This window comes from Mytilus galloprovincialis, chromosome 3, assembly GCF_965363235.1.
Source record: "Mytilus galloprovincialis chromosome 3, xbMytGall1.hap1.1, whole genome shotgun sequence".
In the NCBI taxonomy this organism is placed as follows: domain Eukaryota; kingdom Metazoa; phylum Mollusca; class Bivalvia; order Mytilida; family Mytilidae; genus Mytilus; species Mytilus galloprovincialis.
Window position 1 is genome coordinate 1,336,428 of NC_134840.1, and position 20,694 is coordinate 1,357,121.

Genomic DNA, 20,694 nt, shown 5'->3' on the forward strand with positions numbered 1-20,694 from the left:
ACATTCTTTTTCTACACGAAGTTTTTGACGCAATTTTACAAAAAAATGAGACGAAAGACATATGATTTTCATTGGATTTGCTGAATGATATATGTACACAGTTTCAGAAAAGGTAAAACTTCAAGCGATTGAAATTCTACTTTTAGCCAAATTTTGGGGAAATATGTGACATCTTCCCCCCTCCCTTTTGCAATATTTTATAACAAATAAATGCAGATTGTTGCCATGGATACACCAAAAAGAAATTATATTTTACCATTTTATATACTGGATATAAAATCTATGGAAGATTCTGATTACATACATATGCCCATATATGACACAAACAGTAAGCTTGATATTCAAGAAAGCAATGAAAAGGGGATGGTAAAATTCATAAGCGCAAATTTTAGTATTTTTGCCTAACTGTTTATTGCTACCAAAGGTGTTATCCGTCGAAGTCTGTTCTGTCCGGTGGAAAATTTTGAGCATCTTTCAAAACTTTAAAAGGACGTCTAACGGATGAAATGTCCGTTGAACGTCCGGTAGGCGTCCGCTTTGTACGGTAGTCGTCCCTTTCGTTTCCGTTTTGTATCCGTTATGTGTCCGTTAAACATCCGTTGGAGGTCTCGCAGGTAAATTTACCAACGGACTTCTACCGGATATTTAACGGGTAAAACGGATGTTGAACGAATGTGAAATGGACTTCTACCGGACGTATAACGGATAAAACGGATGATGAACGGATCTGAAACGGATAAATATAAAAAAAGAAGATGTGGTATGATTGCCAATGAGAAAACCCTCCACAAAAGACCAAAATGACACAGAAATTAACAATTATAGGTAACCATACGGCATTCAACAATGACCAAAGCCCATAGCGCATAGTCAGCTATAAAAGGCCCAGAAATAACAATGTAAAAACTGTTCAAACGAGAAAACTAACATCCTTATTTATATAGAGAAATTACACGAAAAAACAAATATGTAACACATAAACAAACGACAACCACTGATTTACAGGCTCCTGACTTGATACAAGGCACATGCATACATAATTTGGCGGAGTTGAATATGATAACGGGATCCTAACCTGTGACAGTGCTATTATAACAATACATCATTAGAATAAACTATAAAAAATCAGCTGAAAAAGACTAAAGAAGGCTCGCGGGTATAAGATTTTCAGAAAAAAATAAACATTTATTTTTCATTACAAATTTTATTAATTACTTTTAGTAGTTGTTACTTTATCATGTGGTACAAAAATCATTCCAAAAAATCAATTTATGTTGGCCCCAGGTGACTTAAAATGTAGATATCATTTAAAAAGCTCCAAATTATCTCCCTTTGGTGCAAAAATGCCACTTTTTGGAATTACAATTGAAATATCTTTTTTTAACTCATCTGTGACCTATATTTTTATTGTTGTTTTCGAATAGGCTGTACATAAACTAAATATTTTTTTTATTTCGATATTACCGCTATTTTTCCTATTAGTTCAACAGAAAAAAGGACATTCACAAAAATGTATGCTTCTTTCGAAAGCAGATTGTGAACATAATTGAATGGTGACCCAAGTTGTCTCTTAGACAATTCCCCATGTCCATTCTCAGTATCATCTATACGTCATATAAATAAGAAGATGTGGTATGATTGCCAATGAAACAACTGTCCACAAGAGACCAAAATGACACAATAATCTTGTTTAGCCACGTTAACAAACTGTATTCTGTTGAAGTATAAATAATCCAACCTGCAGGAATATAATTTACATTACACACAAGGATTTGTACAATATATATAAATCGTTTAAAAAAAATGCTTATAAAATGTGTATAACTAACTCTGTGGTTTATTTTCAATATGGCCATGGGTTATCAAAATATTCTGTAATAATTAAGATCTTTGAAGTATTATCTGTATATATCGGTTCTAACATTGATTTTGATGTTTTTAAACATTGCGTTACTAATATTTTGATAATAAACACGGTCATGTTTTTCTTAATTGATGATGTTTTTACAATAATTCTATTGGATGTGCACTGATTGACATTGCAGAATTTATTCATAAGTTACAGTTGGTTTTGAACAATCTTTCAGCAGCTGCGAGTGATCTTTGATTTTTTAGTAAGTTGTTTGATATGCTTTCTATCAGTCTGATGGGTAACACCTATTCCGACTGATGATACCGATTCAATCTGGTGTTGTGGTATTGTAACTCTGTCACGGAACTGGGAATGTATCACTTATCTGACTGGTGAAACCAATTTAACCTGGTGTTGTGGTATTATAACTCTGTCAAAGATCGTGGAATGTACCACTTGTCTGACTGATGTTACCAATTTAACCTGGTGTTGTGGTATTGTTACAGTAGCTCTGTCAAGGAACGGGGGATGTATCACTTGTCTGACTTATGATACCGATTCAATCTGGTGTTGTGGTATTGCAACTCTGTCACGGATCGGGGGATGTATCACTTACCTGACTGATGAAACCAATATAATCTGTTGTTGTGGTATTGTAACTCTGTCACGGAACGGGCGATGCATCACTTATCTGACTGGTGAAACCAATTCAATCTGGTGTTGTAGTAGTGTAACTCTGTCAAAGATCGTGGAATGTACCACTTGTTTGACTGATGATACCAATTTAATCTGGTGTTGTGATATTGTTACAGTAACTCTGTCAAGGAACGGGGGATGTATCACTTGTCTGACTGATGATACCAATTTAACCCAGTGTTGTAGTATTATAATTCTGTTACTGATCGGGGGATGTATCACTTGTCTGACTGATGATACCAATTTAACCTGGTGTTGTGGTATTGTTACAGTAACTCTGTCAAGGAACGTGGGATGTATCACTTGTCTGACTAATGATACCAATCTAATCTGGTGTTGTGGTATTCTAACTCTGTCATGGAACGTGGGATGTATCACTTGTCTGACTGATGATACCAATTTAACCTGGTGTTGTATTATTGTAACTCTGTCCATGATCGGGGAATGTATCACTTGTCTGACTGATGATACCGATTTCACCTGGTGTTGTAGTATTATAACTCTGTTACTGATCGGGGGATGTATCACTTGTCTGACTGATGATACCAATTTAACCTGGTGTTGTAGTATCATAACTCTGTCACTGATCGGGGACGTATCACTTGTCTGACTGATGATACCAATTTAACCTAGTGTTGTAGTATTATAACTCTGTTACTGATCGGGGGATGTATCACTTGTCTGACTGATGATACCAATTTAACCTAGTGTTGTAGTATTATAACTCTGTTACTGATCGGGGGATGTATCACTTGTCTGACTGATGATACCAATTTAACCTGGTGTTGTAGTATCATAACTCTGTCACTGATCGGGGGATGTATCACTTGTCTGACTGATGATACCAATTTAACCTAGTGTTGTAGTATTATAACTCTGTTACTGATCGGGGGATGTATCACTTGTCTGACTGATGATACCAATTTAACCTGGTGTTGTAGTATCATAACTCTGTCACTGATCGAGGATGTATCACTTGTCTGACTGATGATACCAATTTAACCTAGTGTTGTAGTATTATAACTCTGTCAGTGATCGGGGGATGTATCACTTGTCTGACTGATGATGCCAATTTAACCTGGTGTTGAAGTATTATAACTCTGTCACTGATCGGGGGATGTATCACTTGTCTGACTGATGATACCAATTTAACCTAGTGTTGTAGTATTATAACTCTGTTACTGATCGGGGGATGTATCACTTGTCTGACTGATGATACCAATTTAACCTGGTGTTGTAGTATCATAACTCTGTCACTGATCGAGGATGTATCACTTGTCTGACTGATGATACCAATTTAACCTAGTGTTGTAGTATTATAACTCTGTCAGTGATCGGGGGATGTATCACTTGTCTGACTGATGATGCCAATTTAACCTGGTGTTGTAGTATTATAACTCTGTCACTGATCGGGGGATGTATCACTTGTCTGACTGATGATACCGATCTAATCTGGTGTTGTCGTATTGTAACTCTGTCAATGAACGGGGAATGTACCATTTATGCCAGACTTTTTATTTTATCTGTTTAACGAGAAAATTTGTAAAAAATTAGGGTCGAGGGGGCGAAAAAAAAAAAAATAAAAGTGCAAAATTGGTCCAGTCGACACTAAAAATAAAAATAAAACCATTATAAGTGACTTTTGTTTTTTTTTTTTTTTTTAGAATTTATCAAAATACAAGAACAATGAAATGAGAACAGACCAGTATATTAACCCAGAGAAATATAAATACATATAGTTTATATATGTCTCTGGTTAACCCTTCTATTAATATAAACATAAAAACTATGTTTTGATTCTGTATTTCCACTAATATAGATCCATGGCACCACTCAAATATATCAACCTAGCTGCATATACACTATATATGTATATACCAGTCACCCAGTCAGGAACCTCTTAGCTATAGTGTATGCAGAGACATATGTATGTCTCTGGTGTAATAGTCCCAGAGTTAAGCAACTTTAACCTATAAATTGAAACAATGCTTATACATGGAAATATATACATTAATCAAGAAGATCTAACCAAAAGTATGTTAATGCGTGTGGAATGCGTAATTTTCCCTTTTGGGATCAATTTTTGTCTGTCAGCAGTGCCATTCATGCGTCTGTTGTCATTATCGCAAGAATCCGGATTTCGGTCATAGCGGGTCCGTTTCCGATGAAATCCCGATTCCGATCCGTAGTTCTACAAATTTAAATGTAGGACGAAGAAAAATTTACAAAAATAAACGATGTTTGATACGCTATTTGGAAAGGAATATGACGTTTCTAATGCAATACATGGATGACAAGTTTACTTTAGGCTAATTTCATCAAGTTCTGATGAAGTAATAACTGATTTTGCCGAAAGTTAGAATGATTTGATGTACGCTCTCGTGTAACAAGTATGAAAAGCATGCCACCAGCTTAAAAATCTTTTAGAAGAAAATATATCGTTTATGCCTTGAATTTCTTTACTTTTAAATGAAAATTGCTGTTTCATTGACTTGGTAAAAATTAAATATTACCGATAAAGAAATTGACTGAAAGCGAGTATCGTGAACAACACATTTTATTTTTTTCTGAGGATTTCGTAACAGCACAGTGCGTAACAGTCGGCGGAAAAAATAATAATAAAAGTAAGAAGCACTACTTTTATCTTTATTCTAAAATCGGGAAAGGTGGAGTCGGCGGATCTCGTTAAACAGATAATAAAAAAAGTCTGGCCTTATCTAACTGATGATACCAATGTAATCTGGTGTTGTGATATTGTAACTCTGTCAATAATCGGGGAATGAACCACTTATCTGACTGATGATACCAATGTAATCTGGTGTTGTAGTATTATAACTATGTCACTAATCGGGGGATGTATCACTTGTCTGACTGATGATACCAATTTAATCTGGTGTTGTAGTATTATAACTCTGTCACTCATCGGCGGATGTATCACTTGTCTGACTGATGATACCAATTTAACCTGGTGTTGAAGTATTATAACTCTGTCACTGATCGGGGGATGTATTACTTGTCTGACTGATGATATCAATTTAACCTGGTGTTGTAGTATTATAACTCTGTCACTAATCGGGGAATGTATCACTTGTCTGACTGATGATACCAATTTAACCTGGTGTTGTGGTATTATAACTCTATCACTGATCGAGGGATGTATCACTTGTCTGACTGATGATATCAATTTAACCTGGTGTTGTAGTATTATAACTCTGTCAATGATCGGGAAATGTATCACTTGTCTGACTGATGATACCAAATTGAATTTAACCTGGTGTTGTGGTATTATAACTCTATCACTGATCGGGGAATGTATCACTTGTCTGACTGATGATACCAATTTAACCTGGTGTTGTAGTATTATATCTCTGTCATTGATCGGGGAACGTATCACTTGTGCGAATGCTTAAAAAGCCAATTGTTGTTTGTGCTTGCTCAAAGTTATGAGCATGTGTTTCAGTGGTTGTCGTTGCTGTTTTGTTACAGTTGTTTTAATTTTTCACACAAATTAGGACGTTCATTTTCTAGTTTTAAATGTATTTTGTCATGGTGGATCCTTGTAATGCCCCCGTACTGTGATCTTTGGCGTCTAACACAAACGCCAATTGGTCTAGTGTTGAAAGCTTTCTCATTGGCCATCATACAATTTCTAATTTATATGCAGACCTTATATTTATTAACTGCTACAGCTAAACATTAGTAATTTGTTTATTTTGCTCTTTGATCGTAAGTGTATTTTTAGTTAATTCATGAATATGAAGGTTGAATTAATATTTTAATCTTTCTCAAGTGTGTAGTCCTATACTAATAATGTTTGTTTTTAGGGTCCTTTTAAAGTTGTGGGAATAAGTTAACGTTAACCGTAATTGAGGTCTGTCACAAAAATATGCATCATACCATTCCTTATTTTTATATTCATGCATGTCCATTTAATTCTTTATTTGCAGATTAATTATTTTCAGATTATCCTGTTAAAGATTGGTGCACATGAATGATAAAAATAAATACTTTAAAATGTATCATTACTTTAATTCTCTGATGCGATCATAATTTAATTTTTAATACGAATTGATAAATAGATTACAAATATAACAGAGCAGATACAAAAATAATGTCCCATATGTTTATATAACACTTTTATGGAAAATTACATTGAAATACAACAAATGTGTATCAATCGTGACGAATACAACATAAATTAAAATCAATCATAATTCTGAAGGACAAAACATGCAACAATGCTGACATGCTTTACCTATATTAACATTTGTTTTACATATCATTGACTGATAACTTCTGAACGGACGGATAATAGAAAACGCATATGATTCGTCTTAAAATGTATTGGACTTGAAAGGATTATTCGTTTTAACATGTTACAGTTTCCATTACTGGAGTATTATATCTCATGAAATTTATTTCCAATCTATACCGCAACATTCCTCAGACTTTCATGACACATTGGTCTTTAAGACATCAGTATTTATAATTTGAATCCTGTCCAACATATTTTGAATTAGGGTTTCAAACTTCTTGAATTGGTGTTAAACTGAAAACAACGCCAAAATCTGCCACAACAGTTTTATTTTACGAATTTGTCATTAATATTTAGATAGGAACTAAATGCTATTGTCGAATATATAATTTTGCTACAATTGTTTCACAACTCCGTTACAAATAAATCCAGAAAAGCAATTCAAAATCTTTAAATTTATACAGTGTCTTTTAAAACTGAAAAATTACAAAATAAGCTTGGTAAAATTTAAAAGATCTGTAGATGAATTTCTTAAGTACTGTTAAATTACTTATTTCTCATTTTTTGGATGATAATATTTAAACACATAATTTTTTGTGAATATAACTAATGATTTGGGTATTCTTCAAAACATGTATGATACATAATTGTAAATACCGAAATATTTTCGCAGTTAAGAGACAAATAACCCATAATGATAATCATGTAGGCAAATCCGAATAGTTATGCGCCTTGATATTTATTTAAAATTTTTATATGTAACTTGAGAACGAGATCAGAGTAGTTTCTGTAAAATCCTGATCATTTATCAATTTTACAGTATCTTACTTAGTCAAATCATATTCCAAATATTTGTATCATGTGCTACAAAAAAAAATAACACACTTATTTTTATTACAAAAAAATCCCCTGTTAGTAAGAGCGAGTTATTTGGATGAGTTTATTGATTTAAGGAGATGTGGTATGAATGCCAATGAGACAATTCTCTCATCTAAGTCACAATTTATAAAAGTCAATCATTATAGGTCAAAGTACGGTATTCAACACGGAACCTTGCCTCACACCGAACAACATTAAGCTATAAGGGCATAAAAAGACGGGGAAAACTAACGGTTTAAACTATATAAAAGACGAGAAACGAGAAACACGTATAAGACACACCAACAAACGAGAACTTATGAACTAATGAACTTAATTAAGCCTTTTTCAACAGATTTTAATACTTCGTTCTTATGTAGTACACCTCGTCCCAGGTTAGAGGGAAGGTTTGATCCCGCTAACATGTTTAACCAAGCCACATTCTGTATGTATGTGTCTGTCCCAAGTCAGGAGCATGTATTTCAGTGGTTGTCGTTTTTTGCTGTGTTAGATATTTAAGCCTCGGTCACACCTTACCGGATAGCTCGAACGGACGCCTAACGGATAACTTTTTTTCAATCCGTTCATGTCCGTTAGACGTCCGTTCTTATCCGTTAGACGTCCGTCCATATCCGTTGCATGTCCGTTAAGCGTACGTTTTATCCGTCGACGTCCATTCTGTCCGGTGGAAAATTTTGAGCATGTTCAAAACTTTGAACGGACGTCCAACGGATAAAATGTCCGCTGAACGTCCGTTAGGCGTCCGTTTTGTACGGTACTCGTCCGTTTCGTTTCCGTTTTGTATCCGTTACGTGTCCGTTATACATCCGTTGGAGGTCTGGAAGATAAATTCACCAACGGACTTCTACCGGACGTTTAACGGATAAAACGGATGTTGAACGGATAAGAAACGGATTTCTACCGGACGTATAACGGATAAAACGGATGATGAACGGATCTGAAACGGATAAATGCCAATTAAAATTTCGCGTCAGAAATGCCAATTATTGTTATGTCAGATTTCTTAAAGTTCATGAATTCTTATTATTCATAATCGATCTTAGAGTATAGACAATCAAGCAGTTCTTATTCAGGCCAGACACTGCCCTTTGGCGGAATTTTGAAGAACAAACCAAAACCAGTTACACAGAAACATTTTGAATATTTATGCGATTTACATGTATTATTATTGTCGCCTTTGATTTTTCCGTATATCTTGTGCATCCGTTTTATCCGGTACGCTTCCGTTATGTGTCCGTTTTATGCGGTACTCGTCCGTTGGATGTACGTTCGACATCCGTTCTGTCCGGTACGTGTCCGTTTCTCGTACGTTGCATATCCGGTGTGTGTCCGTTGTGCATCCGTTACACGTCCGTTATATTCGGTCAGTACATCAACGGACTCCCAACGGATAACAATTTTGTCAACGGACAACTTTTATTTTCATCCGTTAGGCGTCCGTTCGTGCTATCCGGTAAGGTGTGACCGAGGCTTTACTTTCGTTTATATTTTTTTTTAACATTAATAAGGCTGTTAGATTTCTAATTTGAATTGTTTAACATTTGTTATTTCAGGGCCTTTTTTGCTGACTATGCGGTATGCCCATTGTCGGTGACCTATAGCTGTGGAAAATGAGTAAATAATCTATATTTGTGGATAGTTTTATTACTTTTTATGTACATTGTAAACGTCCTAAAAACAAATGATTAATTTATTGTACTGTATACTAGTTCATGATTTTCATGATTTAAGTAAAGTGATAAGTTCTGTCATATTAAACTTTAATCAAGAATAATACAGTTAGACATTTATGAACAACTATTTCTGTGTGAATCATAATGCATTCGTTTTCTAGTAAATCCTTTTAAATCAAGTCAAACTTTCTTTTAATAAAGCTGTATTATTACCATATACAAAACAATTATATCCACTTGACATTATTATCAAAGAACTATATAGCTTGTGAATACAAACACAAAGAGATTAGTTATACAGCATTGCACCACGCAATTGCATTCTTACCATAAATACTTTTACAACTTAATCGCATTACAGGATGCACCTTAGTCACGTATACAGTGATGTGTTTCCGGCATTGCTTATTTTACGGGAATGTTTTGCGTTTTATAAATGATTACTTTTTTCCTGCACGAAAACGTTTTTTTCCTTACGACATATAAAACATGTTGCCAAAATACCTTATAATTACTGAATTTGAATATAAAATTAGGTGAAAAGATATATTAAATACAATATGTTGCTAATATAATCATTTTCTAGATTGTTTAATAAATAATATTTACTAACGATTAAGAAGACCTTTGATTGAGGTGAAAGCTTACCATATGCAACCAGTGTCAAAGGTTTAGATATCATGTATGTATAGATATGTTTTCCACACAGTTTGTTGATTAAATAAAACTGTTTCTCTTCTTCAGCAGACGGCATTTAAACAATATACCATAACAGTTAACAAGGTAAGCTTTATTGGATAGTGATATTCTGGTTTAGGATTTTTTTTATTCCGTTGTTCTTTACCCTTTTTTCACAGAAATTCTATATTTTATATAAATTAATAATATATAAACCCTATACTTACAGGTTGGACAACTATAACATTGGCAAGACATACAGAAACTGTTTAACATTTCAGCACACACCAATCTAGCCATTGTTTATAATTAAAAGAGTACTAAATTCTTTATGTTATATTTCACAGATACACAAGGAGTAACCATGCGACTTGTTTTAAGTCTGCTATTGGCTTATGTTGGGCTCGTAGTGGCCAAAAAGTAAGTTAATAACATTTTTTTCACCCTCTTAAACCCTAACCAGCACTTGTACCTATACAATACCAAGTTTGTGTTTGGTGTCTTTGTACACAAACTAGTACTGCATACTTTTGCAATACACTAGTCAATATAGGAACCAGTGGTTTGGAATGGAAGTAAAGTGAACTATTAAACAGTTAAGCTCGCCGCTTTCATCAGAAAGTACCCGTTCCATGTCAGGAATGTAAGAGGTGTTTCGTTGGTTAATTGTGTAGGGTTAAATAGATTTACCCCTCTTCATCTTTGGAATTACCTTGAAATTCGGAGATTTCGTTAATCATTTTTCCCATTTAATTTAATATGCTTATTATTTGCCATTTAAATATTCTTAAAAGAAAGTAAATAATATGAAACGATTATAACAATAACGTCAGTGAAAGCGGATTATGCGTTTTCTGCGTCGCTTATGGAATCCGCCGTTTTATCAATGACGCGAAAAGACAATCGTTTGGTATTACATTTGTTGACATAATAAACGCTGGAAGCACGACGGAAATATGCTAACGACAAATAAAACATATTCTTCGACATCTTCGATACAGATATTCCAGATATATATATTGAATAACGATCAACCAAACTATGATGGATTCCATTCACCTTTCGAAGATATGACTCTAACTGTACTATTAAGAACCCTTTGGGGAACTTACTTCTTTGTACACAGTAATCATCTCTCAATGAAAGCCTGAGATCACAGCTGTGAAATATAATAACAATTCAGAGATTACATATGAAAGGGTTGCTACATAAAAAAAGTAATGTTTACAATTTAAAATTAAATTCGAACTTTTTTAAAAGTTTATTTTCAACCGACCCATAGGAAATTTCTAGCATGAGTGTTGGTTAAAATATGAAGCAGACATAAGTTAATCTATGATGCACATACATGAATTCTTTAAATCGGGACCAATAGATTTATGCAACATAATCTTTTCTTGAACGTTTTTTAAAAAAAAGTTCGTTTATTTGGACGTTTGGTATGAAATGGTGTGTGAATAAACACAGATTTTGGTTTTATGTTTGTCATTATTTATGAAAAAAACTTAATGAACGGCAAAGCTTTTTCCCTGCGTATTTACAGACGATTAACCAATATCAATAACCACCCAAGTATCTGTTCTTCTTACATGCTTAAATGTGAAATTCTGAGATCAATATGCAATCCACTCAACTAAAAATGATTAGATGATATGAATTGAAAAATATTTATTGGAGTATTAATTTAATTTCTGAAACCGGAACTTGTGTACTTATATCCCTTTTGAGCCGATAAACATTAAGTAAAATGTACCAGCTTAAAACCATAATAACTGATATACCAGACCAAATAACCTAACAAATACATGGAAAAAACTATCATTTGGATCTGATTTTTATAAAAATCACATTTGGTTGCATTAAAAGGGTTCATATGCTCAGATTAAATCATGATTAAAATAAAAGAGGATTCATAAGAACAAAATTATAATGTTCCCTCAGACAATTTTTCAAAAACAAATACAAAAATTTACCATAGCACGAATAACGGGATTTATAAGTACATCAAATGATTCGTCAAATGATATCATAAAAAATAGACTAAACAGTTAAGCTAATACATCAGTTTACAGCTGCTTCTCAGACGTTAAAAATCAACAGTGTGTGAACAGAAAGTTGAGGAGTCGGGGGTATGTCAAAGAACGTCTTGTCTAAAAAAAGGTTCATTGAAAGATACCAAGTCCTTTTTGATAAATATTCCATATCACATCACAAATAACACACGATGGTCTTGAAGTATATATTCTAGGTACTTACGTTATTTATCATCTAAATAACGTGTTATAGTATTCTTTTATCTATCTTTGTTAGATATAACTTTTACTGTTTAGTCTTTTTTTTGTAAATAACAATTTGGCGTAGCTCGGTACTTAAACATCCCATCATTATGTTTTTTGTGCTATGGTGAAGTTTTGAATTCTTTAATTTCTTGTATGCTAATGTATATATAAAAAAAGAAGATGTGGTATGATTGTCGATGAGACAACTCTCCACAAGAGACCAAAGCCAGTGCTTTGTTAATATGCCGTTTAGATTTTTTTTGTTGATATAGTTGTTTGTTTTTATAGTAATAAAGATTAAAACACAATGTTGACTGCTGTACCGCTATTTCCTACATTTTTACCTCTTGTGTTTGTTTGTATTTTTTCACACATTGTTGTCAGTATAATGGAATTTTATGCAACTGTAATAGGTTTAGTTTAAGCTATCTATTAAACTAGGTTTAATCCACCATTTTTAACATTTTACGAAATGATTTTGTCAAGTCAGGAATATGACAGTTGTAATCCATACGTTTGATGTTTCTGAGCTTTTGACTTTTTCATTTGCTAAGAGTTCGGTAGTTTTGCTTTTTTTTTAAAACAGCAACTTTTATAATGTATCTTGTATGTTATTTTGTTTCAGTACATACATTGCAACTGTACCAAAACAGATTAGAGCTGGAGCATCCGCTAGAATTTGTTTATCAGCTTTAAAAAGAAATGATAAAAAAGTGACAATTTTTGCAACTATACTAGACAAACAAAACAAAACAGTAGCCAGTACACAGGCACAACGCTTTTTACGTCGTGAGTTTTAATATATATATATATATATATATATACAACTCGTCTAAACATCAACCCAACAATGTTAGATCTGTAAATTTGCTTTCGCAAATTTTTGGTTCTTCCCTCGCCGGGATTCGAACCCATGCTACTGTGATATCGTGACACCAAATCGCCTGCACTGCAGCCGTCCCGCTAGACCACACGACCACCTATATATATAATTGTTGTTTATAAAATATATAATGATCAAACTAATAAAATCAACAACAAACTGTCACTTTAAATTTATAAACAGAATCACAAAGCTATCTTTAAGACACTACTGTTAGCCTCACGCCAGAGTAGAATGACGAAACCATACTTCACACAAAGAACCAATTGAACTGAATTGTGGCAGAAGTTGTAAAAATAGAAAACATGCAAAGAGAATAAGAAAATTGAGTAAATCGCATGAATTCTAAAAGTAAAAACCGATCAAATAGTTATCAAAGGTACCAGGATTATAATTTAGTCGCCAGACGCGCGTTTCGTCTACATAAGACTCATCAGTGACGCTCATATTAAAATATTTATAAAGCCAAACAAGTACAAAGTTTGAAAACCATTGAGGATTCAAAAAATTCAATTAGTTGTGCCAAATACGGCTAAGGTAATCTATGCCTGGGATAAGAAAATCCTTAGTTTTTTCGAAAAATTTAAGCAGGAAATTTATAAAAATTGACCACATTATTGATATTGTTGTCAACACCAAACATCATGTCAAAATCACTTATAAATCTTTGATATTATCACAGATGACAACAATGTGATATATTGTAAGCGTTTAAGATAGCTTTACTCGTCAATATTTCATACATTGACGAACTTATCGCTCTACTCTACAATTGATTGTACTTTTTTCTTCTTTTAAAGAGGGACAAGGAGTTGTTCATATAAAAGTAAGTATACAATAGTTATCAAAGGTACCAGGATTATAATTTAGTACGCCAGACGCACGTTTCGTCTACATAAGACTCATCAGTGACGCTCAAATCGAAATATTTATAAAGCCAAACAAGTACAAAGTTGAAGAGCGTTGAGGATATACAACCTTTGAATAGATGAATATGCAGGATGAAATTGGATAATTTTAACACAAAAAGTATGTCGAAGCAATGTTGGGTTATTGTCCATTTTAAATATTCCCTCTTTCCATGCGCAATGTCACACAAAGGCAATGAAATAAAACGATGTACATTAGTTGTCTGTTTATGTAGTTCAGGATTGTTTCTCGTTTCTCGTTTTTTATATAGATTAGACCGTTGGTTTTCCCGTTTGAATGATTGTACACTAGTTAATTTAAGGGCCCTTTATAATTTGCAGTTCGGTGTGAGTCAAAGTCTGTGTTGAAGGCCATACTCTGACCTACAATTGTTTACTTTAATATATTGTTATTTGGATGGATAATTGTCTCATTGACACTCATACCACATCTTCCTATATCTAATTATTAAAAAAAGATAAGAAGCTAGCAATAATTGTGCATTGCAAAATAAGATAAATTCGATCTTGTTTAAGTATTTAAATAATAATGGTACACATTTTGAGGCAAGAATCATAACTTTGGACACATTACAATTTACTCACATAGGGATTTGTAAATACACATTTTTAAAGATATATAGTAAGAGAGATGAAATCGTAAGATATATTAAACAAATAAAAAAAATTAAAAAAAAATTAAGACATTGAGTGTAATCTTTTCAAAAATATAAAATTGCAAATAATTATTTAAATAAACTGGAAAATTCTATTATTGCAAAGATATCCACAGAAAACATAAAACGAGGGAAAAACGGAAATAACTAAGAATAGGAACAACATAGATAATACAGGGATTCATATAATAAATATTGACATAGATCTCCGTTACGAATACAGCTTATCGAAAGTTCTTGATGAAAATTATTCTAATACACAATTGACCATAGTGCGCACTGAAAAAGGTCCAATATTACTCGACTGACCATTTATATTACATAAGAATGACATTAAAGACGTTTAACGCATTATAGATATAGCAAAGCGTTTTTATGCGATGGAATTTAATTTGAAAAAAAACCCACATTTGATATTCTTTGGATTCAGTATGTTTTTGAAATGTTGAATTTACGTATCTGTGTGATATTCGCTTTAGGTGCCAGGAAATACACCCGCAGGATATGATTACAAGATCCGAGTGCGCGTTATCGGTGATATTACATTTGACCAAACTGCTACAAGAGTCCAAGTTACAAGCAAAGTGTCGTCCATTTTTATCCAGACTGACAAAGCCATTTACAAACCAGGAGATCTAGGTATTTATGACGTCATACTTCAAGAAATAACATCAGTCATAAATTACAATGAAACGGAAAGCTCATAAATTTACATCTAAAGCATGATATAAAATTATGTTGTGTTTTTTTTTGTGGTCATTAAAGTAGCCTAATAAGTAAATTATACTACAGACTATTTATCAAATTATAATTTGAGACAATAAACATTGAATAACAGAATTTCGTTCGATATGAAATATCCTGTTACAAAAGAAAGGTTGGTCAACTTATGGCGAGAAAAAATAGGTACATATTCTACGTTGCAGATCTCATAGTAAAAAAGAATTGTCACCTGTATACAAAAATAATGAATTAAGATATTCAAATATTGACATATTAATTTGTCCTAAATGTCATATTAGGAATCAATTTTATAAATCAGCTGCTTCAAAGGAAGAAGCCAAAATATCTGCATTTCAATATCCATTTGACAGCGAATATATAAAATCTGTTTAGCTGTCTTTGAGAAGCATTTAATGCTATATATGTGCATTTTTGTAAATAAATGATAACATTAGATGTATGATTTATGATACTACGTTATTCTGATTGGATATCTGCATATCACGTGATATCCCTTAAGCAATTGCATTACACAATAAAACTTATCATTCACGATAACACGAGGTCCGACAATAAAGTGCACAGGTGAATAGAATAAAAAATTGATAACTTCATACAAAATGTACTCCGGTAAACGCTTTTACACCCAAATGAAGATACAAAAAGAAGCATTCAATTCTTAAATACAACAGCAGTGTACCCATGTTCAAAGGTCATACATCGATTGACAAGAACACATTCGGATTATAATAAATAAAACATGTATTTATATAATTATCTAAAAACAAATAGTAACAATTTAGCTGAATTAATGTACATTCTTTAGTAGGGTCTTATATTTGTAGGATGTAGGGACGTAGATTGGATTTATAGTTAGAGCTGATAAATGAGATCATTGCAATCATTCTTATCATGATTACTATTTGTTTTTGTTAGAGAAATGTTAACATATCAACCATTTTGTCTAATGCATTTACTGTATTTCTTCTTCAACAGTTCAGTTTAGAGTGTTTGGTACTAATACAAGATTAAAAGTTCTCACAGCTCCCTTGACAATTTATATACAGGTTAGTTTATTTATGAATATGTCATTAAGATAACCTTCTTTATAGGATGTATTTCCCTTGATAAGCAAACTAAATAGGTCTCCGAAGATTACACAGCTGAATTATAATATAAAACGTCGTTTATATGAAACCGACAGATAGAATAGAAAAGTATAATTGATAACTGGAGATGTTAAAATCATAACTTACTAAAATGTACCTACATGTATTAGAAGAAAAAATAATGATGGCGATATAATGTTGAAGTTTGAGTCGAATTCTGGGAAAAAGAAACAATGCCTCATTAATTCAGTGTGTAGGAAGTGCTTTTCTGTATTTGAATTGAAATCAGGAACGACAAATCCCCAAAATATGAGGAGCTATATGACAAAAAGTCAAGGATGTACAAATGTATACATACCTTATATTATGAGAACTAAATAACAAATATGCACCTGATAAGAAAAGCAAATTCCAACAACAGTCAAAAAGTTGGAATAGGAATGTTGGAAGATTTTAATTTCTAAATAAGGAATTTTAGAAAATTGTATAACAAATCATTCTTCAAATAATCTAAACAGTTGATGAACTGTATGACCAAATAGGAAATAAGAAAGTTACCAAATCCATCTATGATAAATTCGCCAAATTGGGCAATTTTGGAAAGGTTTATTATAGATCTGAAAGTACCACAGTACTGAGTACTTGGCTTATGTTATCCCCTTAAACTGATAGTCCATCAGCATAGGTATTGATCCAGTGCTGTAACAATGAAAACAACACGTTGAAATAGACAATCGGTTATAATCTGACTTAAGAACATTTCAACTACTTAAAATCAATTGGTTTTTATTCAATGAATAGTCAAACATTCTTAACCTTCAATAACTTAAAATTAGGACCATTAAGCGTAATATCAATTACAATATTTATTTCAGGATCCCAAAAGAAATAGAGTAAAACAATTTCTGAATGTTCGTCCAGCGTTTGGTGTATTTGCTGGAACATTCCAATTATCTACTTTGACAAATCTGGGAAGCTGGACAATCAGAGTTGAGCAAAAGGTCAGTTTCTTTTATAAAATATATCAGATTTGTATAATACACTTTAGATTCTAACATCATTCAGGGGAATACATATCATCATGACTTTAAAGAATAACAGAAATATATACAAGAAATACAAATACTTCATTTTATATCAGTATTGCTTTTGGAGCGGAATTTCAAATCCAAAAATAAAATTTTCCGCAACAAAGATTTATAACCGGGAAGTTATTATATAAAACTTTTTACGCTACAAAATTCATGGTAAACTGGTAGAGGGGTATAAACAGTTTTTGACCTTATCAAATTATTGCTGAAAGGGTTAAGTGATGAATAACTCTTGAAACTATTTCTGTTATTAGGTAAACGAATATTAATATTCAAGAGTTAGTATTAAGAAACATTTTTAAAAAATCAAAGGAATGACAAGCATCAATATCGAGGGTATATATCCAGTTATCAAAGGTACTGGTGTTTTCATAAGACTCATCAGTGATGCTCATATCAAAATATTTATAAAGCCAAACAAGTACAAAGTTGAAAAGCATAGCGGATCCAAAATTCTAAAACGTACTTGGTACAGGACATTTTACGAAGAAATGGTGGGTTAAACCTGGTATTGTGGCTAGCTTAACCTCGTACTTTTATGGCAATGTTACATATATCACTATGATAACATCACAGAACTAAAGTGCAATTAAATGCAGGAACATTCAGGTCAGCTTAATACACAAATAACAATACAATATGATATTTCGATTTATAACCACTGGGTCGATGTATCTGCTGGTGGATATTTTGTCCTCGAGGACATCATCCGTCCAGTAGCAAGATTTCATGACATTACGAAGATCAAACAAGATACTGGCTCGGACGTCGCCCAGTATAAAAATAGACATGGTGTCGTCTGATACGACAGGTATCTCCTCATCACCAGACATGACATATATCTGAAACATTACTCATTCAGATCATCAAACTAGTGACAACAGCAATATTACACATATACAGCCATGTTCAGTTCTCCTTAAATACATTTTGGATTTTGATGACTCTTAACAACACGGTCGCATTTCAAAATGGGAGACCAAAGGCTGCAAAACTTGTGAAATTTTAATAACAGATGCTGAATTCACAAGCAATTTAACTAAGAAATAATTTTTTACCAGAAGTTACGATGATCTGAATTGTAAATCGATAAATGTCTCCTACGGATTAGAATGTAACCTTGGCGGATTGGTATACGTCGATGAAACCAAAGGAAGGCTAAAAAAACGTTTGTGCGGTCATAGATCAGACATTAATCTCAATGCAAACGACATTCTTTACCAGCATTTTAATCAGCCTGATCATTACATCGTTTCTATGGCAGTTTGCATTATCAAAAAATATACCACAGCACTAACAATCCTCAACTTGCAACGCCTCTCCGTAGATAATGGTTGCAATGACAAAATTGATGGTATAGGTATTCTATCTAGTCCTTCGAGTAGCTCGGTGAATGTTATGAATATTTTCAAATCTACTCCTCGATGTAGACGCATTCAAGGTCATCGTCATTATACATCACATACACTGCATGATGTCTCTATTAATGACTTGCTGTCATTTCTATAAAAGCAGTTAGGTATTCATCACATGTGCACGAAACTTTAGTCATCACCCCTTTCAAAACTTCATTCTCTGTTTAAGTTATGTTTGGAAGCCACTGTTACAAACCCTCATTCAAACCAGTACAAACTTACAGCTATAATTTCGGATATTGCAAGTCACACACCTTTCAAACTAGACTGTATTGGAAAAAATAAAAAAGAGAAAATAATCTTTTCTTAACATTTCCCTTGCTAACAAAAGTCTCGATGACGTCAACTTAGGGAATATCCTTCATCATAAATTAGTTCAATGGAATATAACTCCTTATTCTAAAGATAAGTCTCTTATACCTATACCAAACATTTTGCAATTACAAACACGCTTTGCAGGATCTTAATATTGACGGCTTCAAGACTAAACCTCCTGATTGCACTTGTGCTAATTCCGAATTTACATATAATCCTGCTGGCCACGTTATTACCGGTGACCACGATATTGTCAATAACACTCCCTTGCGAAATATGATATCTAAAGGTCCGAAATATTGTGAGCCTTCAAAATATTGATGGATTCAGTCGAGGATTATGCCAGGAAGAAATAGACACTCTTTCCGGATGGAATAAGGCTGTGAGGTCGTTGATACAAATCCCAAATGTTGCAAAACACTTATCCTACGTCCATGACAAATATGTTGTTTTCCTCGCAGATAAAGCCCCAAAAATTGAGTAAAGCTCATTACATTACCTGCTTGATAAACGAATAAGGTATTGACATTCACTTGAAAACTCAACATATATATATACCCTCACGATACTTACAGAAGAGGAAATCCTGGATAATCATATGTCTGTTCAATGTTCCTTTGGAATTTCAACCAAAGATGAGGAACTGGATCTGTCACCCCTGAATTAGATATTACATAAGTGTCCTGACAAACAATGATATATTGCTGGGTCTTCAAAGTGCTCCACGAAACCTCTTTCTAAATTATTAACATCTATTTTATCAGCAATCAATACCGGGCTTCAAAGTATTTGTGAAACTAAAAGACAAATTGAAAGAGTTGGTACTGCTTTGTTTCATAAAAAAAAAGAATGGCCAACTTAGATACAAGTATCTTAGGGAGGGATAAATACTACTGGTTAAGGTTTCGTTTGTCGTCCCTCTTCGACATTTTATAGATTTCATGCGCACGAGGTTTGACTTGAATCGGAATTTTTAAGCCGAACTATGTTAGAAAGGTTTGATATCAATCAAGTTAATGTCGAACTCGGAGTAGTGACTAATAACAATGTTTTACGTCCTAATGACGAATGGTATTGTGTTGTGTCAAGGGAGGGTCAGATCCATTACATACAAGTATATACATGTGCTCATTGTTTATATTGAAATCTGTGGTAACCCTTCATTCGAAAATTACTGTTTGTTTAAATAATTTTGACCTTTGAAAAAAAATTGTTGTGCATATGAACTTTCAATTCTAGGATTAGATTTTTCATAGTGAAA

The 20,694-nt window shown here is 33.0% G+C and overlaps 1 protein-coding gene across 1 annotated transcript in view; it reads left to right on the forward strand.

The window, feature by feature from the left end:
* The first annotated feature begins 10,665 nt into the window (after positions 1-10,665).
* LOC143069844 (CD109 antigen-like) overlaps positions 10,666-20,694 on the forward strand; it is an 83,738-nt gene continuing 73,709 nt past the window's right edge. The window contains exons 1-6 of the mRNA XM_076244648.1: positions 10,666-10,676; positions 12,938-13,101; positions 13,996-14,021; positions 15,260-15,419; positions 16,500-16,570; positions 17,488-17,613. Of these exons, the coding sequence (XP_076100763.1) occupies positions 10,666-10,676; positions 12,938-13,101; positions 13,996-14,021; positions 15,260-15,419; positions 16,500-16,570; positions 17,488-17,613 (558 nt within the window). The remainder of the gene's footprint in view (positions 10,677-12,937; positions 13,102-13,995; positions 14,022-15,259; positions 15,420-16,499; positions 16,571-17,487; positions 17,614-20,694) is intronic.